Source organism: Mesoplodon densirostris, chromosome 13 (genome assembly GCF_025265405.1).
Source record: "Mesoplodon densirostris isolate mMesDen1 chromosome 13, mMesDen1 primary haplotype, whole genome shotgun sequence".
Lineage (NCBI taxonomy): Eukaryota > Metazoa > Chordata > Mammalia > Artiodactyla > Ziphiidae > Mesoplodon > Mesoplodon densirostris.
This window is the reverse complement of record NC_082673.1, coordinates 63,667,143-63,692,780: the sequence shown is the minus strand read 5'-3', so window position 1 is coordinate 63,692,780 and position 25,638 is coordinate 63,667,143. Positions and strand designations below refer to the sequence as shown.

Here is a 25,638-nt window from a genome sequence, read left to right as displayed (position 1 = left end):
AGAATGCTGAGCTCACCTCACCCCAGGAACACATCAAAAGTACAACTTCACGTGGAGCAATTCTCACTGAAAACAAACTGAAGACTGGCAGAAAGGCTATTCTACAATGAAGGCTCTAAAGAAAGATTCACACAGAGCCAGGTAGGAAGGGAGGAGAAGCTGTCAGATCAGGGCCTGCGCCCTGAGCAGGGAACACAAAGAGGCGGGGGATATATCACAAGCTTGGGGATCCTGCCCGGGGAGTGAGGGGCTCGAGACACATATTGGGCACCCCCAGACCTGGAGTCCGACACTGGGAAGATGAGCCCCTTTAGCTGGTTTGAAAACCAGTGCGCCTTACCAGAGGGCTGTAAGAACCGAGACTCTGCTAGTGAACAGTGCCCACGTGCTTGATTACTTCCAGGAACAAGCCAGAGGAAGCAGTAAATTAGACTCAGTAAAACAGGTGAATGGGTGAATGTATGGAGGGAGCAGGGCGATGGTCAGGAGAGGAGAAAGAAAGCAAATAGCTCTTTTGTAAACACTCTAGTACATATATTTTGGTAAACAAATATACACAATTACTGTTGGGTACATAGCAAGGAATGAAATTTGCTGGCCAAATTGAGCTTTAGTAGAATACCGCCAAAAAATGTTTTCCAAAGTTATTCCACTTCACATTCCTTTTTAAAACAGCGCTTATTGGCTGTTTTAATACTTTTAGGAATTGCCAAAGTCTTCTGCCTTTTTCGTCTTTTGAGTCGTAGTCATTTGTATATTGTGTATATGAGACCTTCATTAGATCTGTGTATTACAAAACCTTCTACTCTGTTGGTTGCCTTTTCATTTTTAATGATGTCTTTTGATGAAAAGCTCTTAAAATTTTAATGTAGTATAATTTACCATTTTTTTCCTTTCCTTTTCCTTTTCTGTCCAATGTATGTGTATCCTAAAGTCATGATGATATTCTCCTATAGCATTATTTTTTTACCTTTAACATTTAGATCTACAATCTGTAATTAATTTTTGTATGTGGTATGAGATGGGTCAAGATTTTTTGTCCCATACAGATATCCAATTAATACAGCATCATTTATTGAAAAGACCATTCTCTCCACTAAGCAGCAGCATTATCTTTTAAAGAAATCAGTCTGTTTCTAGACTCTTGACTTTAATCCATTCTTTTGTACATCCTTTGACCAATACCACATTGTTTTAAACAACTTTTTAATAGATCCTGATCATCTAGTATTTAAGACCACAGCCTCATTCTTCACTGTTGCCTCAGCTGTTCTTTGCCTTTACATTTCCATATAAATTATAGACCAGCTTAATTTCCACAAATAAACCTGGCTGAGATTTTCCCTGCCAATACAGATTGATTTTAGAGAACTGACATCTTTCAATTTTGTCTTCATATCATGAGCATGGTATATCCTTCCTACTTATGTCTTTTTGTTATATATCTGATTTTTTCAATGGTATTGCAAAATGACAGTATTTTAAGCTTCATTTTCTAACTGTTGGTTTAGAAAGAATAAAAAGAAGGGTTTTTACTTTTTTTAAAATATTGAACTTGTCTTTAGTGACCTTGGTAAATCAACTGATTTCAATAGTTTGATCTTTTTGGAATTTTCTATGTCCACAATTGTGTCCTATACAAATGACATTTAAAGTCTTTTCTTCCCAGTCCTTATGCCTTTTCTTTACCTTGCTTTATTGAACTGGTTGGAACTTCCAGCATAATGCTGAATAGAAGTGGTGAAAGCAGTTATTATTGTTACGTTTCCTACTTCTGGGAGGAAACTTTCAATAATTCACCATTAAAGATGATGCTTCCTGTACATTTTTCAAGGATAATTTTTTATCAGATTGAGGAAGATCCCTTCTTTCCTAATTTGCTAAGTTTTTATCATAAACAGGCACTGAAATTGATCAAATGCTTCTTTTGCTTCTGTAGAGATGATCATGGATTCTTCTTCTTTAAATGTGGAAAATAATACCAATTTAAAAATAACTACTGTTGCTTTCCTGGAATAAACTCAATTTGGTTGTAATATATTATTCTTTTATACATTGCTAAATTTGATTTGTGAATATTTTATGTAGGATTTTGTATCTATGCTCATACCATGCAGTTCTGTAATTTTTTTGGTAAGTATTATAAAGTTTTGGTATCAAGGTGGTACTAGCCTCAATAACATAAGTTCTCCCTTTTCTCAGTACCCTGGAAGAGTTCATGTAAGACTGATACTTTATTTTTCCTTAAATACTTAAAAGGATTACCCAGTGGAAGCATACAGACCTGAGTTTTTTGTGGGAAGGATTTTTTTTTTTAATTAAGAGATTCAGTTTCTTTAATATAAAATTTTTATTTCTTCTTGGGTGATTGTTAATAAATTGTTTTCCAAAACATTTTTGTTTCATTTACATTGTCAAATTTATTGATGCAAAGTTCTTCACAATATCTTATCTCTTTAAGGTTCAATGGCTCCAGTGATGTCTCCCTTTAAATTCTTAACAGTGATTTGTCTTTTTCTTAATCTTGCTGGAGGTTTACAATTTTATTATTCTCAGATTTTCTGTTCTGTATGCTTGTTTTAACTTTTATTGATTTTTGCTCACATCTTTATTTCGGTTTTCCTTCTATTTTCATTAGGTTAAATTTGTTACTGTTCTTCTAGCTGCTTGAGATGGAAGCTTACAGCCTTTTCTTCTGCCTGTCACTTAATATTACTATACCCCCAAAACCTATCTCAAGAATTCTCTTTTCACTCAGTCTATAATCTCCAAGGGCATCTCATCCACAGGTTATGGCTTCAACATCTACCTATATGTTGTTGATTAAAAATTTTTTTAATCTATCAGAATAGAATATTAATTCCCCCTGCCCCGAATCTGTTCTCCAGTTTCTCATATCATACTATAATAAGGTCCACAACTAACCTAACTTCACTATCTGCTGCTTGTTTCTACTCTTTGTACATCACCCATCTCGATGAATAATATATTCCTAACAAAAAAACCTGAGAGCTATCCTTAACTCTTTCTGACATCCAATTAATAACCATATCTTGTTAATCCTAATTCCTAAATCTCTTTCAAATCCATGCCTCCTTTCTTATCACTATTGCTACTATTCTTGTTCAGACCTCAACATTTTCTCTCTGGCCTTTTCAACAGTCTTATTAGTCTCCTCGTCTCTAATTTGTTTCTCTACTAATCTACTTTTCACAGACATCTTTCTAAAGTGGAAATCTGATCATAACATTCTTGCACTCAAATTTTCTTAATCGCTCCTATGAGATTAAAAATATCTAAATTTGTTGACACTGCACAACAACAGAGCTCTTTATGAAATTAGTCTTACCTTGCTATGCACTCCCCACCAAGAAAACCAGGGACACAATTTAAAAATAACAAATGACTTGCATTTCCTCATGTGCCAAGTACCCAAGTACATCCCCATTTTTTAAACTGTGCTGTTCCCTCTGTCTGAATGCATCCTTCCATCATTATTACTATTACCACCACCACACCACCACCATAGCTCCTAGAACCATTTTTCACATATAAAAGACAGTAGTACATTTAATCAGACTTCTTAAATATAAAAATAACTTGATTATTCAATAAATCCAAACTCAAATTTATATTTATGTATTTAATTTTATTTGGTATACACCACTATGACCTTATTGTAATTGAAATCCAATACAGGATTTTTTTATGATTAAGTCAACTCCACAAAGACAATAATACTGCTGTGGAAGACCAAAGGGGGAAAAAAACTGATATATTTATTTACAGTTCCCTATATTGTAAACATTTAATCTATACACTGTTAGTAACTTTTAATGAGAGCTTTACATAAACAAGGAAACGATGCCCTGTATTTCTATTCATATTCGGCAATAGCATATTAAATAGATTATCAGATTTTCTTTTTCATTAGCATTATGCTTTCTTTAGATAATTATCTAAACTTTCAAAAGATCTAAATATATCCAAGTACTATACAACTAAATCTACTTAAGCCAACATATTTGGCTTATAATTTCATTTTTAGAATAATTTAAAGTGCTATAAGCAACCTGGCAATCAACACTTTCTATAAGAACAAAACTACCTTTAAACATTAATTTACAAGATAATATACAATGTTTACCTGGAATAGCTGAAATTTCAGCACAAGGTCACTGTCACATGTATAACGGCAGGATTTTTTTTGCATTACACGAAGCTTTGAAATTAACTGATGAATTATTGCCACAATGGCTTATTATTGGTTTCCTACAAAAGAGGATAAGAACTACTGATATATTTTATCTTTTCTTTTTTGTTTTTTTGAGGTCACTTGACAGTAAGTTTGCATATTCAACAAGTCTACTGAGTTACAATATTCTACTATAATCATTGCCCTTTTATAACAGCAAATGCTAATGGTGATTAATAACATATACCACTCAAAAAAAATCACAAGGCTTTTTGTTTTTTTTTCTTTTGAATAGGAACCTTATTTTGGGAGTTGGTGTACAACAATGCTAAAACAACAGAACTATAAAACAGTATACCTAACACAATATGTTGACGAAATATGCATCTGTTTCTTAGTTTTTGTAGTTATGATAATGCCCTGCTAAGCTACAAATACGTAAATAGTATATTTTCTTGCTTGTTATATTAAATTCAGTAGAATCATCAAGTTCTCATTCTCCTTTGTCATTTTATAACTCTTTATCAGATAATTCAACAATGAAAGCATATGCCCAAACCTGCAGATCATGTGCACTGTGGTCTATTACAATCAGAATTCTCCTCAAATTTCATTTTTATTAAAATGAAATTGAGAATACAGGCAAAATTAATAAAGAGAATGTTGTACTGTGAATTAAAACTAGAACTCAGTGGTCTATGAAGTATGCATTGTTTTGGCATGTGTTTTTTCCTTTATAACTAAGCTGAGCATGTCCAAAAGTCACCTGTGCCAACCTCACAGATACAGCAGTACCTAGTCTTCATTCCCTCAATATCCCAGGTTAGACTACTCTACTAAAACAATCAATATAGTTTAAAAAATAATAAACCAAAATAGGTTCAACAAAAGAGCACCATCCTATTAGGAGACTGAGAAAACATGGATTATAGATGAGGTGGTCACTATGATCAAAATGCTACCAAAATTCTGACAAAACCTAAGCTGTTACACTGCAGGGACCCATGCCACGGTCTAACCCTAAAGACCTCTGGGACAGAAACATGATTTTAAAAATAAATTCCAAAATTATAGCTGTAAGAAATGGTGATATGAACTATTTTTAAAGCATGAGTTACATGTTACATTGTATTGCTTCTTAACTTTCCAAACAATGCTTGTTTGTCCATGTCAGGTTTGGGCCATTATCCTGCTAAGAGAGAGAGCACTATATTCATTCAAAAGCCCAGATTTCAATGTCTTGGATAAAGAAGTCTTCCTTCTTAGAAAGTGTATGATTTCCAAATGTTTTACAAGAATGGCTTCTTCCGTGGTAGAGATCTCCATCAAGCCACAGGGCAAATTCTCCCCTGTAATACATAGAAGAAAATAGTTCTAACAAAAATCTTTTAATACTTATGCCCTAAGGTGTAAAAGAATAATTGCAGAGGTTGTAAAATATTAATTTAATGAGACATTTCAATATTAAACAACTCTAAAAATCTTTTTTTCAAAACCATTCCCTACTCCTTTCCACACAAAGTGGCACAAGGCAACTTTGTTTTGTTCATATCCCATTATAAAATCACTTAACATATAGATCAAGGAGTAAGATGAACCCTCTAAAATTATAGAATTAGCTTTTGAGGCAGGTACTACTCTGTTATTCTTTGCCTGGTATTATGAATTTCTCTTTGCTGTTTGGTTTTAATATATTTAACATGAGTTTCTTAGAGACATGAAAACTCCCTATCATCTAAAATAAAATGTGTGGTTAATGTTAAGGGTTCAATCTCTAACTCACAGCTGAGGAAACTTTAGACTTGAGTTGTTCAAGGTCCCACATGTGATTTATGTTGAAGCTGGAATTTGAATCAGGTCTATCTGACTCCAAAGCCTATATTCAGTCCATCACATGATTTTGATTTCATTGGGGCTCCTGTTTGGAATTCTGGAATATCAAGTCCTTATAGCTCCCATTTTCTGAGACTGTACTCACCTTCAAAGACTGTAAACTTGTCTTAATTTGTTATCAACTGACCCAATGGTTAGTTCAGCTTGCTGGAATCATGTTGCATCATTAACACTAAGTTGCAGCAAATATCTAATGACATTGTGTACATTACTTTCAAAGACTGAAGGCACCCTTAACAGCTTGAAATTATAAGCCACTTGCTTGTGAGGCTTTCCTGGAGAGCTAACTGAATCACATGTAAGACCACCATCGGAGTAGGGCCAAATGACTCTGCCTTCTCCCCAAATATAAAAGGTGTAATTGGAACATATAAACATTATAAGCTAATTCCAACAACTAAAAATAACATGGTTTTTAGTTACCTGGTTATGTCCTTCAGAGAAGGCTATCATAACCATGGTTAATTTTTAATCACTGAAATCATGTCTTCCAAACACCTATCTACAGAGAAGTTGTAAGAGAATTTGTTAGAATCACTCAGGATGATGAATATTCAGGCTAACAAGATTCTGTGACTTGAATGAATTATTATTATATATCCTCAAATGTGGGAAACAAATAACACTTCTATAAATTTGGGAATTATTTAGCATACATTATTCTCATCCTGAAGGATAGAGAGAAATAACAAATGAAGGAGGTCGTGTTTGCTAAGGGCTAGTTGACAAGTCTAGGCTAGGAGGCAGTAGAGCAAGCTACCCGCAAACACCATGAAGACTAAATGAAGTTGGAATACCAGAACAAAAACCAAAGTTCCTCACAATGCTTGCTATGCCAAAAGAATCAAATCAAACTGCTGATTACTCATACTGTTAAAAAAAAAAAAGAAAACAAGCCCTGAAATATTGGGGGGTGGGTCACTAACATTTTTAACAGGAAAACAGATTTCTATTGTCTAAAATATCAATCCAAGTAGTCTCCAGGGTAGAATAACATGAAAAATTTTGGACCTTTTTTATAAATTGAGAGAAAGAACATACCACCATGGTTTTTTGAAAATTTGAGAAGTTATAAGGGATTAGTGTATTTCTCTTTCAACTGTCAAGAAGCCACTAGACTTTAAAAGAAGGGTTTTAATCAAAAGGGTTAATCAAAAGGGTGATGAATCAACTAAACAGCATTTTGAGAGTAATATTCTACCAAGAGTTTCAAATACTACACTCAAGCACCTTCTTGCAAATATTATACTTTCTTAGTCATAATATATAAATTAGGATTCTAATGTCAAAACTTTCCAAAGATAGCTGATTTTATAAATAACACAAATGAATTTTTTTTTTTTTTTTTTTGCGATACGCGGGCCTCTCACTGTTGTGGCCTCTCCCGTTGTGGAGCACAGGCTCCGGACGCGCAGGCTCAGCGGCCATGGCTCACGGGCCCAGCCGCTCCGTGGCATGTGGGATCCTCCTGGACCGTGGCACGAACCCGTGTCCCCTGCATCAACAGGCCGACTCTCAACCACTGCGCCACCAGGGAAGCCCCACAAATGAATTTTTAAAGTTTCTTTCAAAATCTCACAGTCAAATGTTCAAGAGACTTACCCTCCACCACCAAAAGCTAGTGAATCCATGTCTCCTTTGATAAAAAACATATTATCTCCTGTCCACTTAAAGACCTACAAAAATGACAAAAGCTTTAAATATGTAGATGAAAATATCACTATCTATGTGAATTTCTCTTTTCTGACTACAAGAGTTCGATGGTTAATGAGAAAAGTTAAAGAAAGTAGAAAATTAGTTAAAAACTGAGTAGAAGTCATTAACTTTTATTTTACCATCAAATATAAATATACATTAATTTGATAATGTTTTAACATTTTGATATAGGGCCAAGGTCTTTTCTTTGGGTATGAATTTGCCTATCATTATTCTCACAGAAGCCTATAGCATGTGTTTATGCTTTCCAGTTTCAATTTCTTTAAAGAGGAGTGAACATAAAAACACTTGAGAAATTCAAGGGTAAAACTTCTAGATGTTAACATTCTTAAATATTTTTAACCTATCATGGAAGTTCTACTTAAACCTAATACAACATCAATTTCTAGCACCTCACCTTTATAAAAGTTTTCTGAAGTACTCATTATAGTTTTCAATAAAATAAACTTTAGCACTCACTTTTTCATAGATATACAACATTTATTTAATTACATTATTAGTTACTAGGTAGAAACAGCATCATAAAAAAGGATTGGAAACAAGTATAACTGAAACTTCAAAAATCTGTAACAACTACAAGCTTCCAGGTAGCTGTAGGCATCAGTTGATATGTTTTATGGAAGGAATGGAAAGCACTAGTTAATCTGGTGAGCCACTTAAACCCAAATTTGTTAAGAGAGTTCGTTCCTACTATGTTATCAAATCTTATTTTGTTCATTATAGAAACTGTTCCTAAAGAAAATTTTTTAAAAAACCAACTGTGTTGATTCCTATTTTCAAGGTTATAATTTCATCTCTTAGGTACTGTCTGACATGTTGAACCTGACTGTACCAGAGACTCTGAGATTGCACTCAATGCTTTAAACAGAGTTACACATTCACTAAAATTCATGTATTAAATTTCAGATCTCATTGGCATTAGAATGTATCTAATTGTAGTCAAGTCACAATAAAGAAAATGAAATCAGGTAATCACTTTTGATTTAACCCCAAATAATTTGTTTTTTAAGTTTTCAAGATTGACATCATTAAACTTATTTGGTCATTAAAAGTTTCTAAAAATTTTACAATGATAATTAATAAACAAAACAGTAATAATGATGTATACTCCTTACTGAGACCATGATGTCTTTCTGGTACCATGCCAAGTATTACACATATATGATTCTCATTTAATTTTTAAACAACCTTGTTACATTTTATGATCTCCATTCTAACCACTGGAAAGCTGAAGCTCACGATGGTCAAAAAAGTGCTTGGTTATCAGTTAGTAAAAGGCAGAGATTGAGAGTCAAATGCAAGTATGCAGGACTCCAAAGTGAATGTTCTGTTCAAGATGCCACCTCTTCACAAACTGAATATAACTGGAATAACTGTTCTTACCTCAAATTGTGGACAGAATGTAAAAACAAAGGTCTCTCCAGTACCATAAAAGCCATCACTTACTTTAAATGGCTCAGATGCCAATGCACCAAAAACCTAAGGATAAAAAAGGCATGTTCAATGACATGACTATTAATTTCTTTCGGTAAGCACTGCCCCATTATATATGTTTAAGTAAAATGCAAAAAGTTTAATTTAGCGTAGTTTTGTCTACTTGTACTTAAAAAGTGAAACATGACCAGTTGTCACACAATTCATATTATTGTCAGGTACAAAGCATATCAGTTTCTCAGTGGGAAAAAACCAGTTTTTTCCTAGTTTTGAAATCTAAAAACATGTCTATTGTAACAAAAAGATAATCTAAAAAAGTGGTAGCCACATTTCAGCATGACAATGTACACACAGTGAGGACAACATGCTGTTGTGGTACTGTAGCACTTACGACAGCAAAAACCCTTCAGTATGGGTAAACATTCTACTACTAAAAAGCTTTGCCAGTTTCCTCTTCATTAGACACTAAATTCCACGAGGACAGAATTTCAGTCTGAATTGTTTGGTCCTGTAATGCCTTGGCTTTACACAGTACACGACACACAGTAGATACCCTAAAAAAAGGATGAATAAATGAACAAGAGGCCTGGACAAGTCATTTCAATGTTGTGGGTCTAAGGTTCCAGGTCATGAAATGGCAAAGTAGAGTTCGATGATCTCTACAGTCACTATCTCTCCTAATATTCTACTTCCAGACTCAATTTTTAAAATAGACTTTTCTTATTGTAAGGTGTGTATGTATATATACATATATACATATATACATATATATATATATATATATATATATATATATATATAAATGTAGTCGTACAGCTCAATTTGGAATCATCACAAAGCAAAGTCCCATTTAACCTTCATGCAGACCTAGAAACAGGACATTACCAGCACCCCCAGAAACACTGTACCACCACCTCGACCTCCCAAAAGGAAGCTACTAGGTCTGACAATAGCAAAGGCGTGTTTTACCCATTTATGAACTTGCTGTTTCAGGAATAACCAAACTTTCTCTTCCTTATCTGGGACTTTGTTCTTGGTCTCATCCTCACACAATTATCTTTATTTATTTTGAAAATTTAATTTATTTTTTTGCTATTTTTAAAAAAAAAAACATCTTTATTGAAGTATAATTGCTTTACAACGGCGTTAGTTTCTGCTGTATAACAAATTGAATCAGCTATACATACACATATATCCTCATATCTCCTCCCTCTTGCATCTCCCTCCCTCCCACCCTCCCTATCCCACCCCTCTAGGTGGTCACAAAGCACCGAGCTGATCTCCCTGTGCTATGCAGCTCCTTCCCACTATCTATCTATTTTACATTTGGTAGTGTATATATGTCCATGCCACTCTCACTTCATCCCAGCTTACCCTTCCCCCTCCCTGTGTCCTCAAGTCCATTCTCTACGTCTGCATCTTTATTCCTGTCCTGCCCCTAGGTTCTTCAGAACCATTTTTTTTTTTTAGATTCCATATATATGTGTTAGCATACGGTATTTGTTTTTCTCTTTCTGACTTACTTCACTCTGTATGACAGTCTCTAGGTCCCTCCACTTCACTACAAATAACTCAATTTTGTTTCTTTTTATGGCTGAGTAATATTCCATTGTATATATGTGCCACATCTTCTTTATCCATTCATCTGTCGATGGGCATTTAGGTTGCTTCCATGACCTGGCTACTGTAAACAGAGTTGCAGTGAACATTTTGGTACATGTCTCTTTTTGAATTATGGTTTTCTCAGGGTATATGCCCAGGAGTGGTATTGTTGGGTCGTATGGTAGTTCTATTTTTAGTTTTTTAAGGAACCTCCATACGGTTCTCCATAGTGGCTGTATCAATTTACATTCCCACCAACAGTGCAAGAGGGGTCCCTTTTCTCCACACCCTCTCCAGCAATTATCGTCTACAGATTTTTTGATGATGGCCATTCTGACTGGTGTCAGGTGATACCTCCTTGCAGTTTTGATTTGCATTTCTCTAATGATTAGTGATGTTGAGCATCCTTTCATGTGTTTGTTGGCAATCTGTATATCTTCTTTGGAGTAACGTCTGTTTAGGTCTTCTGCCCATTTTTGGATTGGGTTGGTTTTTTTTTTGATATTGAGCTGCATGAGCTGCTTGTAAATTTTTAATCCTTTGTCAGTTGCTTCATTTAAAAATATTTTCTCCCATTATAAGAGTTGTCTTTTCGTCTTGTGTATGTTTTCCTTTGCTGTGCAAAAGCTTTTAAAAGTTTCATTAGGTCCCATTTGTTTGTGTTTTTATTTCCATTTCTCTAGGAGGTGGGTCAAAAAGGATCTTGCTGTGATTTATGTCATAGAGTGTTCTGCCTATGTTTTCCTCTAAGAGTTTTGTACTGTATGGCCTTACATTTAGGTCTGCAATCCATTTTGAATTTATTTTTGTGTATGGTGTTAGGAAGTGTTCTAATTTCATTCTTTTACATGTAGCTGTCCAGTTTTCCCAGCACCACTTATTGAAGAGGCTGTCTCTTCTCCATTGTATATTCTTGCCTCCTTTATCAAAGATAAGGTGACCGTGTGTGTGTGTTTATCTCTGGGCTTTCTATCCTGTTCCACTGATCTATATTTCTGTTTTTCTACCACTACCATACTGTCTTGATTACTGCAGCTCTGTAGTATAGTCTGAAGTCAGGGAGTCTGATTCCTCCAGCTCTGTTTTTCTTTCTCAAGATTGCTTTGGCTATTCGGGGTGTTTTGTGTTTCCATACAAATTGTGACATTTTTTGTTCTAGTTCTGTGAAAAATGCCATTGGTAGTTTGATAGGGATTGCAATAGATCTGTAGATTGCTTTGGGGAGTATAGTCATTTTCACAATGTTGATTCTTCCAATCCAAGAACAAGTATATCTCTCCATCTATTTGTATCTTCTTTAATTTCTCTCATCAGTGTCTTACAGTGTTCTGCATACAGGTCTTTTGTCTCATTAGGTAGGTTTACTCCTAGGTATTTTATTCTTTTTGTTGCAATGGTAAATGGGAGTGCTTCCTTAATTTCTCTTTCAGATTTTTCACCATTAGTGTATAGGAATGCCAGAGATTTCTGTGCATTAATTTTGCATCCTGCTACTTTACCAAATTCATTGATTAGCTCTAGTAGTTTTCTGGTAGCATCTTCAGGATTCTCTACGTATAGTATCATGTCATCTGCAAACAGTGACAGCTTTACTTCTTCTTTTCCAATTTGGATTCCTTTTACTTCTTTTTCTTCTCTGATTGCTGTGGCTAAAACTTGCAAAACTCTGCTGAATAACAGTGGTGAGAGTCTTGTTCCTGTCTTGTTCCTGATCTTAGTGGAAATGGTTTCAGTTTTTCACCACTGAGAACAATATTGGCTGTAGGTTTGTCATATATGGCCTTTATTATGTTGAGGTAAGTTCCCTCTATGCCTACTTTCTGGAGAGTTTTTATCATGGGTGCTGAATTTTGTCATCTATTGAGATGATCATATGGTTTTTCTCCTTCAATGTGTTAATATGGTTTATCACATTGATTGAGATGCATATATTGAAGAATCCTTGCATTCCTGGGATAAACCCCACTTGATCATGGTGTATGATCCTTTTAATGCGCTGTTGGATTCTGTTTCCTAGTATTCCATTGAGGATTTTTGCATCAATGTTCATCAGTGATATATTTCTGCAGTTTTTTTTTGTGACATCTTTGTCTGGTTTTGGTATCAGGGTGATGGTGGCCTCGTAGACTGAGTTTGGGAGTGTTCCTCCCTCTGCTATATTTTGTAAGAGTTTGAGAAGGATAGGTGTTAGCTCTTCTCTAAATGTTGATAGAATTTGCCTGTGAAGCCATCTGGTTCTGGGCTTTTGTTTGTTGGAAGATTTTTAATCACATTCTCAATTTCAGTGCTTGTGATTGGTCTGTTTATATTTTCTATTTCTTCCTGGTTCAGTCTCGGGAGGTTGTGCTTTTCTAAGAATATGTCCATTTCTTCCAGGTTGTCCATTTTATTGGCATATAGCTGCTTGTAGTAATCTCTCATGATTCTTTGTATTCCTGCAGTGTCAGTTGTTACTTCTCCTTTTTAATTTCTAATTCTATTGATTTGAGTCTTCTCCCTTTTTTCCTTGATGAGTCTGGCTAGTGGTTTATCAATTTTGTTTATCTTCTCAAAGAACCAGCTTTTACTTTTATTGATCTTTGCTATTGTTTGCTTCATTTCTTTTTCATTTATTTCTGATCTGATCTTTATGATTTCTTTCCTTCTGCTAATTTTAGGGTTTTTTTTGTTCTTCTTTCTCTAATTGCTTTAGCTGTAAGGCTAGGTTGTTTATTTCAGATGTTTATTGTTTCTCGATGTACGACTGTATTGCTATAGACTTCCCTCTTAGAACTGCTTTTGCTGCATCCCATAGGTTTTGGGTTGTCGTGTTTTCATTGTCATTTGTTTCTAGGTATTTTCTGATGTCCTCTCTGATTTCTTCAGTGATCTCTTGGTTATTTAAGAGTGTACTGTTCAGCCTCCATGTGTTTGTATTTCTCACAGATTTTTTTCCTGTAATTGATATCTAGTTTCATAGTGTTGTGGTCGGAAAAGATACTTGATACGATTTCAATTTTCATAAATTTACCAAGGCTTGATTTGTGACCCAACATATGATCTATCCTGAAGAATGTCCATGAGCACTTGAGAAGAAAGTGTATTGTGCTGTTTTTGGATCGAATGTCCTATAAATATCAATTAAGTCCATCTTGTTTAATGTATCATTTAAAGCTTGTGTTTTCTTATTTATTTTCATTTTGGATGATCTGTCCATTGGTGAAAGTGGTGTGTTGAAGTCCCTTGTTATGACTGTGTTACTGTCGATCACCCCTTTCATGGCTGTTAGCATTTGCCTTATGTAGTGAGGTGCTTCTATGCTGGGTGCATAAATATTTACAATTGTTACATCTTCTTCTTGGATTGATCCCTTGATCATTATGTAGTGTCCTTCTTTGTCTCTTGTAATAGTCTTTGTTTTAAAGTCTATTTTGTCTGATATGAGAATTGCTACTCCAGCTTTCTTTTGATTTCTATTTGCATGGAATATCTCTTTCCATCCCCTTACTTTCAGTCTGTATGTGTCCCTAGGTCTGAAGTGGGTCTCTTGTAGACAGCATATATACAGGTCTTGTTTTTGTATCTGTTTAGCCAGTCTATGTCTTTTGGCTGGAGCATTTAATCCACTTACATTTAAGGTAGTTATCGATATGTATGTTCCTATTACCATTTCCTTAATTGTTTTGGGTCTGTTATTGTAGGTGTTTTCCTTCTCTTGTGTTTCCTGCCTAGAGAAGTTCCTTTAGCATTTGTTGTAAAGCTGGTTTGGCGGTGCTGAATTCTCTTAGCTTTTGCTTGTCTGTAAAGGTTTTAATTTGTCCATTGAATCTGAATGAGATCCTTGCTGGGTAGAGTAATCTTGGTTGTAGATTTTTCCCTTTCATCACTTTAAATATGTCCTGCCACTCCCTTCTGGCTTGCAGAGTTTCTGCTGAAAGATCAGCTGTTAACCTTATGGGGATTCCCTTGTATGTTATTTGTTGCTTTTCCCTTGCTGCTTTCAATATTTTTCTTTGTACTTAATTTTTGATAGTTTGATTAATACGTGTCTTGGCGTGTTTCTCCTTGGTTTTATCCTGTATGGGACTCTCTGCGCTTCCTGGACGTGACTATTTCCTTTCCTATATTAGGGAAGTTTTCAAGTATAATCTCTTTAAATATCTTCTCAGCCCCTTTTTTCCTCCTCTTCTTCTTCTGGGACCCCTATAATTCAAAAGTTGGTGCACTTAATATTGTCTCAAAGGTCTTTGACACTGTCCTCAATTCTTTTCTTTTTTTTTTATTCTGCTCTGTGGTAGTTACTTCCTCTGTTTTATCTTCCAGGTCACTTCTCCGTTCTTCTGCCTCAGTTATTCTGCTATTGATTCCTTCTAGAGAATTTTTAATTCCATTTACTGTTTTGTTCATTATTGTTTGTTTGCTCTTTAGTTCTTCTGGGTCCTTGTTAAATGTTTCTTGTATTTTCTCCATTCAATTTCCAAGATTTTGGATCATCTTTACTATCATTACTTGGAATTCCTTTTCAGGTAGACTGCCTATTTCCTCTTCATTTCTTTGGTCTGGTGGGGTTTTACCTTGCTGCTTCATCTGCTGTGTATTTCTCTGTCTTCTCATTTTACTTAACTTACTGTGTTAGAGGTCTCCTTTTCGCAGCCTGCAGGTTCATAGTTCCTGTTATTTTTGGTGTCTGCCCCCAGTGGGTGAGGTTGGTTCAGTGGGTTTTGCAGGCTTCCTGGTGAAGGGGACTAATGCCTGTGTTCTTGTGGATGAGGCTGCATCTTGTCTTTCTGGTGGGCAGGACCGCATCCGGTGGTGTGTTTTGGGCTATCTGTAAACTTGTTATTTTAGGCAGCCTCTCTGCTAACGGCTGGGGTTGTGTTCCTGTCTTGCTAGTTGTTTGGCATAGGGTGTCCAGCACTGTAGCCTGGTGGTCATTGAGTGGAGCTGGGTCTTTGCGTTGAGATGGAGATCTCTGGGAGACCTTTCGCCGTTTGATATTATGTGGGGCCGGGAGGTCTCTGGTGGACCAATGGCCTGAACTCAGCTCTCTAACCTCAGAGGCTCAGGCCTGACACTTGGCCGGAGCACCAAGACCCTGTTAGCCACATGGCTCAGAAGAAAAGGGAGAAAAAAAAAGAAAGAAAAGAAAGAAAGAAAAGAAAGGAAGGAAGGAAAGAAAGAAAGAAAGATTAAAATAAAGTTATTAAAATAAAAAATATATTAAAAAAATTAAAAATTAAAAAAAAGAGAGCAACCAAACCAAAAAACAAATCCACCAATGATAACAAGTGCTAAAAACTATACTAAAAAAAAAACAAAACAAAGCGAAAAAAAGTCAGAACCCTAGGTCAAATGGTAAAATCAAAGCTATACAGACAAAATAACACAAAGAAGCATATACATACACACTCACGAAAGGAGAAAAGAAAAAAATATATATATAAAAGAAAAGGAAGAGAGCAGCAAATCAATAAATAAATCTACCAATGATAATAAGCTCTAAATACTAAACTAAGGTAAACATAAAACCAGAAACAAATTACATGCAGAAATCCAACCCTGAGTCTACAGTTGCTCCCAAAGTCCACCTCGTCAATTTTGGAATGATTCATTGCCTATTCAGGTATTCCACAGATGCAGGGTATATCAATTTGACTGTGGAGATTTAATCCACTGCTCCTGAGGCTGCATGGAAAGATTTCCCTTTCTCTTCTTTGTTCGCACAGCTCCTGGGGTTCAGCTTTGGATACGGCTCCGCCTCTGCGTGTAGGTTGCCTGAAGGCATCTGTTCCCCACCCAGACAGGATGGGGTTAAAGTAGCAGCTGATTAGGGGGCTCTGGCTCACTCACGCCAGGGGGGAGGGTGGGGTTCGGAATGTGGGGTGAGCCTGCGGTGGCAGAGGCCAGCACGTTGTTGCAACAGCCTGAGGCACGCTGTGTGTTCTCCTGGGGAAGTTGTCCCTGGATCATGGGACCATGGTAGTGGTGGGCTGCATAGGCTCTCAGGAGGGGAGGTGTGGACAGTGACCTGTGCTTGCACACAGGCTTCTTGGTGGCTGCAGCAGCAGCCTTAGCATTTCATACCCGTCTCTGTGGTCCACGTTGATAGCTGCGTCTCGCGCCTGTCTCTGGAGCTCGTTTAGGCGGTGTTCTGAATCCCCTCTCCTTGTGCACCCTGAAACAATGGTCTCTTGCCTCTTAGGCAGGTCCAGACTTTTTCCCAGAGTCCCTCCCGGCTAGCTGTGGCGCACTAGTCCCCTTCAGGCTGTGTTCACGCAGCGAACCCCAGTCCTCTGTCTGGGGTCTGACCTGTGAAGCCAGAGCCTCAGCTCCCAGCCCCCACCCACCCTGGCCGGTGAGCAGACAAGCCTCTCAGGCTGGTGAGTGCTGGTCGGCAGCAATGCTCTGTGTGGGAATCTCTCCGCTGTGCCCTCCGCACCCCTGTTGCTGTGCTCTCCTCTGTGTCTCTGAAGCTTCCCCCCACCCACTTGCCATATCTGCCAGTGAAGGGGCTTCCTAGTGTGTGGAAACTTTTCCTCCTTCACCCGTCCCTATTCTTTTGTCTATGTTTTTTTTTTTCTCTTTTGCCCCACCCAGGTACGTGGGGAGTTTCTTGCCTTTTGGGAAGTCTGAGATCTTCTGCCAGAGTTCAGTAGGTGTTCTGTAGGAGCTGTTCCTCATGTAGATGTATTTGTGGGGAGGAAGGTGATCTCAACGTCTTACTCCTCTGCCATCTAGAAGCTATCTCTCACAATTATCTTTAACTTTCTAAAATTTACCCACATTTCAAGACTGTCAATTTCCACTATTTCCTTGAACCTCATTCTTATCTCCCTCAGATAGAATGAACAATCTTTTACTTTTTATAGATTCTAACTATACTAGGCATATTTTGCTTGGCTTTAGAGATACTTGCATACTTTAGTATTCTCTTCTACCAGATTATAATTCCTTTGAAGGCAGGAACTGTTTAATTATTCATGCTCATATCTATACCTCTGTAGGACTCAGCATTGCCTTGCATATCAAAAGCACTCAATAATTACCAGTGAAGCTTAATAAAATGTACTAATGAAAATTTTTATCAAAAGAATATGCTAACATTACTGTTACTACCATCTCTTAAAAGGTAAGGTTGTTATTTTTCATACCTGCCCATCACTGTCTTTAATCACCATCAGCACTGGAGTGTCTAAACCTGTCATTGTTCGATAAAGGGTCTTCAAGCTTGTACCATGCTTCCCAGTACCATAAACAAGAGTCCACGGATAGCCAATTGTTCTTGGTGGAAGATGCTTGGTAAGCTTTGAAAAATAAATTGTTAACACATACTCAATAGTTGCTTATTGTTAATCTGTACGATACTAATCCAGTTGGAATTTAATAGTACTTTATAAAATGCAGCTTACAAAAATAACAGTAGAAAATATCATTGTCAAAGATACTGAGATGCTTGAAGAATAACTGTACATTTCTCAGTATGAAATATTAATTGTTCATTAGGAAAAGAAACAGTCATACCAAACAATATACAGATTAGAATAGAGGCAAGAAACATGGATTACTTATTGTTTGCATCCTCTGTATCAAATTAACACAAATATGTGATGAACTGTTAGCTTGATTATTAATAACCTCTCAAATCCAGAGGCAGACTATCAGAATTAGAAATCAAGCTTCAATATGTTGTAACTGTATGGCTTTGAACATTTACATAACCTCTCTGCACCCAAGTTTCTTCACTTACAAAATGTGACAATAAGAGCATCCAACTCCTACAGGGGCTGCAACAACTACATTAGATTGCCCATATAAAGTAAGTGACTGGCACACAATAAGAAATTAAATACTGGCCATTATACTGTCTCACCTAAATTGCTACTGTAATTTATTTTAATGTCTGCTTACCCAAATCTCCTAATATCTTCTATTACAGTAGTTGCTATATTTTGTTTACTTTCTCTGCATTGAAGACTAAGACTAGGAACAACAGCCCTGCTTCTTCAGTTTTCAAAACAACTGAAAACAGGCTATTTTATTCTCATGGCACGTACTCAGAAATGCACATATGTGGTGGGTATGTCATACCTTTTCAATTTGATCTGGCAGTAAGAGTTCACTGGGATCACTTAGGTTTGGTCGAAAAGATTCAGATTCCAGGTCTGCTTTCACTGGAGTAACCTGCTTTGAATTTATATCTTCCCTTGTAGTAATCTAAAGAAGTAAACAGCAACAACATATTAATACAGAATGGCAACCAACCCTCAAAAACTTTAGCATTTTGAGAGAAATAAAACCTTATACCTTAAAAAGGTGTCTAAAGCTTTAATTTAGGATTTTAGAATAGGCAAAAGATGCTCCATCTAATAACAATGGCATGTCCAATGCAGAAAAAGTTTTTTTATAAGCAGACATTTTTCTCATCTACTACATGAGGAAGGACAGGTATTGAATGATCAACTCCACAATGCTGGTAAAAAGAGGTAAGCTGCGTGGAAACTTTAATTTTTCTGTTCAAGGGCAAAAAATGAGCCAGCTAGCTTACTTTTTATCTGTGCTATTTAAAATATGTGAGATTATTTTTTCATGGTAAACATAAAATTTGCCAAAAGTAATTAAGAAAAATTCCTGGGTGCCAAAATTTTAATTAAAAAAATAGTACAAAAAAAAAGTATAATGTTTCATTGGTGTGCATGTGTATGTGAATTTATCTGCTTCATTGAAAAGGTTACCATTATTTTTAGAAATGCCTTTTTAATTTTTACTTTCTAAACATGAAATTTTTTATCTAGCTGAACCAAATAATACATTTAAAAGTTAACTTTTTCAAAAACTTATTTTTTAAATTAGAACAATCTGATGCACTAATAAGTATGTATGCTTTTGCTTGATGGAAATGATCTCACTGATATTCTTAAAATGATAAAAATGTTGATTAAATCAAAACAAATTCTTACACAATTTATTCTGTTGGTACTTTCTCCTATTAATTTTATTTTCATATGTAAAATGGAATAATATTAGAAAATAAAATATATGAAACAACAGTGATATTCTTAAAGTGACAGAAACGATTAACTTAAATTCCTGTACAATTTATTCTGTTGGCACTTTTTCATATTAATTTTATTTTAATATATAAAATGCAGTAATATTAGAAAATAAAATATATGAAACTACTGTTGATGAAACTTTTAAATTGGAAAACAGAATTCTATTGCAGCAGATAACTAAAATGCAGCAATTCTCGACGACTGTGATTCCACGCAGGAATGAAATCTTGCTAAATTATTTTGTTCCTTTAACAGATTTCTTACCAAACCTAAACAACATATATTTTCAACCAGTACATGTTCTAGAACTGTATTGTTTTTTGATGAAAACTATATTAATTCTTTCACATCATCATCATGTTTTACCCTTATTTTGATGATGTGAAAGGTTAAAAAAAAATCCAAGGCAGCATGAAAAGCATTAAAAGAAAAAAATTCAGGAGTTCTAGCAAAGCCATGAAAGCATATCTCATTAACAGGAAAACATACAATAATACACAAAGCTGAAAAATGAGGTCAAATATATAGTTCTTATTCCTGAAAAATCACAAAGATTATTTCACAGAATTTTAAATAATTTACCTAGTTGTAGTGCCTAATCTATACTATTCCGAAGTATTTCTAATGCCAATCAGGAAAACCTAAAACCTAAGGAGAAAAACAACTCATCTCATTATATATTTGATGTAGGGTTGATACAACTGAAATAGCCTTAAAGAAGAGAACCTTGCTATCCGTTAAATTTTTAAACATTTTCCCACAGTACCACATCTTTCGGATTCCATTTAGTAAAGATTCAACCTCAAACCCAAGACATTCTTCCAATGTAAAATGAAAACTCCTCATCAATCTAAGAAATACAGTACTGAGAACAGTTCTAAAATAACAGAAAATTCCTCTGAACATTTTTCAAATGAAAAGATGCCAGAAAAGATATTCCTAAAGCTCTTCAAGGCAATACTGTACTCTTTAACACAAAAGGAATTTTCTGATGGGGTATTTTAGTGCTGCAGTCAAAACGAATCCTTCAAAAGAGAGATTTGCCCTGACAAAAGACACTGAGAACAGGGAATATTCAATCTCTGGAGGGGTTTAAACTACTGAAGGGGGCACCTGGAGACGTCTGCAGAGTGTGCGCAGTTCTTCAGTATTTAGAGCATCGATCCTGCGGTGATACTCAGCCACTGACACTACCTGAATATGGAGACAGGAAGACAATAATTCCACTGACAGTTGAGAAAAACAGCCAAAACAAAACAAAAATTGGAGAAATTTAAATGGGAAAGAGAACTGTAATCAGGATTTCTTTCCCCACTCCATGCTGAAAATCCAAGATATTTATATATTAAACTACGGTGAAATACACATGAATGAATTTAACTTATTAACTACTACATCCAACTAACTACTAGTACACAACTTAAGGTTCATATAGACAGAATTTGACTGAATAAATAGAATTACAGTCATTTATAAAAGAAACGCTATATAAAACATAACATGTTTTGCTAACATCAAAGATAACATCTAAAATCTAACTGTCTTGCAGTTTACAAAGAAAATGGTAGTTTCAACTCTCCCCTTCAAATCAGTTTAACTCAAACATTAAATCCTAATGGCAATGCTGGAAAAATTTCTTCTAGGCAAAGGTAACAAACACACCCGTGCTATATGATCTGTATCAGAACAGAGAAGTGGGGGAGCAAGAAAAAGATATGAAGTACATTTTAAAACCTAAGACAGTAAGAAAAATAAGCTCCAGAAATAGAAAATTAGATTTTTTTTTTTTTTTTTTTTTTTTTTTTTTTTGCTGTACGCGGGCCTCTCACTGCTGTGGCCTCTCCCGTTGCGGAGCACAGGCTCCGGACACACAGGCTCCGCGGCCATGGCTCGCGGGCCCAGCCGCTCCGCGGCATGTGGGATCTTCCGGGATCGGGGCACGAACCCGTGTCCCCTGCATCGGCAGGCGGACTCTCAACCACTGCGCCACCATGGAAGCCCGAAAATTAGATTTTTAAAAGCATATCTAATAGCATTCTCAAGCATGTCCACTTAGTCTTTCTAAATGATCCTGAACTGAAAGTTTTTGCCTTTCCTCTACAGTAATTCTTTGTAGTTGGTACTGTAGCAGTTATTTGTGACTAAAACATAATGACTTTCCTACATTCTAAATTTCTAAGGGAAATTCTATATCTTCTGTAATTGCCTAGACCAGTCTCTTGCACAGTGCTGAATTTGAAAGCCACGTCTGACAGATAAATATTATTATAAAAAGCCCACGAAAACAGACAAGTTTCCTCAGACTGACACAACAGCTACAGCTTTTTCAGATCATGACATAATTCCCAAAACAGTAAGCATAATATAGTGAACTCTGGTGGTGCTATAAATATGTGCTGAATTCTCCTGACCTATGACAAATTCCTCTTGTGATCAATCATGTGTAGAGGTTCTGGCCACAAAATGCAGTAAACCAATTGACCCATAAAAGGTTTAGATTTTTAAACTAACCTAGGTTTTAAAAGGTTCTTGTTCCAGTCAACTAAAACGAATTAGCTACTTCTATGAAGAGCTGTAAACTTGTTGAAAGCAATGAAAGACATGATGATAGAAAAAAGGAAAAGAAACTGAACAGATTTTCCATTCTGGCCATTATTATTAGATTGACTTTTGAAAAGCAAGAATGCTTGCAATATGATAGCTGACTCTCTACTTACAAAGAAACCCAAAGTAGTTATGATTTCAACCTCTGGGGAATCAGATGGACCTAGGTTTTCCCCCTTCCTTATCTACTTCTCCATAAAACAGTGGAAATAATAATACTACATACTAAATAGGGTTTTTGTGTAAATAAAACAAAGAAATGAAATGCACATTAAGGACTGAGTATAGTGCCCACCATAGACTAAATAGGGGTTAACGCTACTTTTACTTAATTTTCCATCAATTACCCTAAGGACTAAAGGATAATGTTGAAGAGTCTCCATAGTTATTTTTGGTTTTTATTTTTGATATTAAAGTATTTCAGTTTTAAGAACTCAACTATTTTGTACACTGTTTATTCTGAAAGTTTAATTTAAAAATATTAAAGATTTTTCAATTAAGAACAACAGAATTTTCAATAAAGATGGAAGAAAAATTAGGTACTAAAAGTAAAAAAATAAAAATCACAGCTTGCTTTTCTAAGACCAGCAAAAGAAATCTCTACAAAATATTTAATGACAAGTTATATCTTTCTTCCTTTTTCATATGGCAGTCAGTCTAATCAAGAGTTTCCTAGACAAGAATTTTCAAATTATATGACTTAACTATTCCTCTGCATTCTTTCTATTCCTCTACTCAACACTGATTTTACACTGAAAGCTCTTCCTTTTACCATATAAAACACAGTTCCTGGATGAAAGTAAAATTGAATTTGCTCACAAAACGGATCAGTTATAATCTAATTGTATCAACATCACTTAAGAGTAGAAATCATCAGTGAGGGAACCATAAACTGCCATCATAAGTATAAGCTTATAACATCTGGTAGTCATAGTTTCTTTAATGTCACAAATCTACTTTCCTCATTCTTTTTTTTTTTTTTGAACTGTATTCCTTTCTGGAACTTATAAACTCACCACTTCCTTACCTTTAAATATTTACTCATGGTGTGATGAATGATGATATACAGTATTGTCAAAAGAGTAGGTGAACTAATAAAGAAAAAGGATTTGAAATCAAATGACTATGATCTTGGGTGGCCTCAGCCTGCAGCAGCTTCAAGCAGGATTTCAGTTCCCCGGCCAGAGACTGAAGTCAGGCCTCAGCAGTGAGAGCGCTGAATCCAAGCCACTAGACCACCAGGGACAGTGGCCAGCGACAAGGTCCCTGGCTCGTCGGCTTTGTAGAAATGAGTTCCCAGAGATGAAAAGTAGTGAAAAAAGTAAAGTGTTTATTAGGAGGAAAAAGCGTATGTATGAATAGACTCACATGGGCGGACTCAGAGAGTCAAGAGTCGTGTGCTCATAGTAGTTTACCTCACTCGTATGGGGCATTTCTTCTGGGTTCCCTTTGGCCAATTATCTTGCTTTGCCTGGTTCTGAGTCTGTAATTGGTTTATCTCAGGGTCCTCCCACGTGTGCGCATGCGTCTCTTAGCCAGGATGGAATTCTAAAGAGGCCTATGGGTAGGTTGACATCACTTACTATGGGGTGACGCCCCCTCCCTTTTTGACCTCTGTGGAGCCTTTCTGCGCATGTGTAGTGGGAAAGGTCTCCTTGACTCTGAGAATGAGAAATATGTGGTCCCTTTATCTTTCATCTGGGCAGAGCTTAGCTTCTCCTTCCTCCTGCTATTGTATTCATCTTGGAGAGTCTGTCCACAGGGCATAAACTCCAGCTGCTCAGCCTGGGGCCCATCTATCTCCTGCCTCAACTAGAGAAATATACTTCCTCCTCTCAAAATAAATGAATAAAGAGATATAGATTCCTAGTATATACGGTGGATCTGGAATTAGTCTCAAATTAATTTTTAACCCCTTGGTAAATCATACTCCATATACAGAATGTATTACTTTATCCAAAAGATTAAACCTAAGTGGAACCATTTTCCAGATTGCTACAAAATGTCCTGTATCACACTCCCAATTATTAAAGGCACACAGTTGAGGAAATCAAGACCTTCTAACTAAAACTGTATTCACTGTCTGGCTAAAAAGTCATTTCCTGAGGAGCAAAGTGGTTTGCCTATACTACTATATCCCATCTGCAGAAACTAAGTACTATGAACTACCCTCTGCAGAATTAAGTGCTATTCTCTAGTCTCTTCAGTTTTTGACAAAGGGCTCTCACAAAGTGAGAGTGTTTATTTTCAACAAATTACAAATGTAAAGGCAGAATTAAATCTACCCATCTCTATTACAAAGAGACTAATAACAACAGCAACCAGAACAGAAGCTGAAAATAGAGGAAATGTATAGTTGCTGAAAATCCCATGAATAAGAACATGCTGTCCTAAAAAGAAAAGAGCTTCAGTCTAACATCGGTCTAAGAGTCCTTCTTCCAGGATATTCCAGTATTCCCCCCTAAGATTACACCATAAACAAGCCAAAAACCTCCCTTCCCCCAACTGCCTTGCAGACTAAAAAAGATATCTGTGAATGTGCAATTTTTATTTCTCACTTATGCCTTACTTTTATTCCTTAGTAAAGGAAGATGGGGTAGAAAGAAAAATGTTACTTAACAATGCCATTTATATTTTACTTTGGAATCCAAAAATATTTTTTAAAAGGAGGAAATTAAAGTTGAGCTGTTGTAGCTAACAAAAAAGGGCATACAACAGCATCCTGAAGTTACGTAACATTCTGTTCTATATTTCATAATATATGACAAAGCCTTATCACAAAATAAGACCTGGATTATATGTTAAAACTTTACTCCTTTTTGCCTTAAATTAAAACTACTGTTTTCAAAATACACTTCCGTAACTTAAATAAAATATAAAAGGAGCAAATAGAGAACCATAAATTAGGTAACTAGAAAGTAGAATTAATAGAGGGAAAAAAGGATTAAATCCAGAATGAATACAAAACAGAACACATTACTGAAGTTTTGATTTGAAGAAATCTTTTATATTTAAAATTACATCCTGTTAAGTATATCTGCAGATGACTCACATAGAATTTCATAAGAAGGCAGATATAGTCACTGTTCTTTTAGTCAAAAAGAAACCTGTTAACTACTCAAAACCATTCAATTACAATATGTATATATTATACTAGCCTCA

General features: G+C 35.8%; 1 protein-coding gene across 9 annotated transcripts in view; it reads right to left on the bottom strand.

The window, feature by feature from the left end:
• Positions 1 to 3,647: 3,647 nt before the first annotated feature.
• Positions 3,648 to 25,638, bottom strand: part of OXR1 (oxidation resistance 1) — a 457,011-nt gene continuing 435,020 nt past the window's right edge. For 6 of the 9 annotated variants that reach the window (XM_060115558.1, XM_060115561.1, XM_060115563.1 and 3 more), the window contains 6 exons: positions 20,986 to 21,066; positions 18,908 to 19,033; positions 17,971 to 18,123; positions 9,188 to 9,283; positions 7,691 to 7,764; positions 3,648 to 5,544 (listed from right to left, as the gene is read on the bottom strand). In XM_060115558.1, coding sequence (XP_059971541.1) covers positions 5,409 to 5,544; positions 7,691 to 7,764; positions 9,188 to 9,283; positions 17,971 to 18,123; positions 18,908 to 19,033; positions 20,986 to 21,066 — 666 coding nt within the window. In that variant the 3' untranslated portion in view covers positions 3,648 to 5,408. The remainder of the gene's footprint in view (positions 5,545 to 7,690; positions 7,765 to 9,187; positions 9,284 to 17,970; positions 18,124 to 18,907; positions 19,034 to 20,985; positions 21,067 to 25,638) is intronic. The other 3 variants (XM_060115560.1, XM_060115562.1, XM_060115567.1) reach the window with 1 other exon arrangement.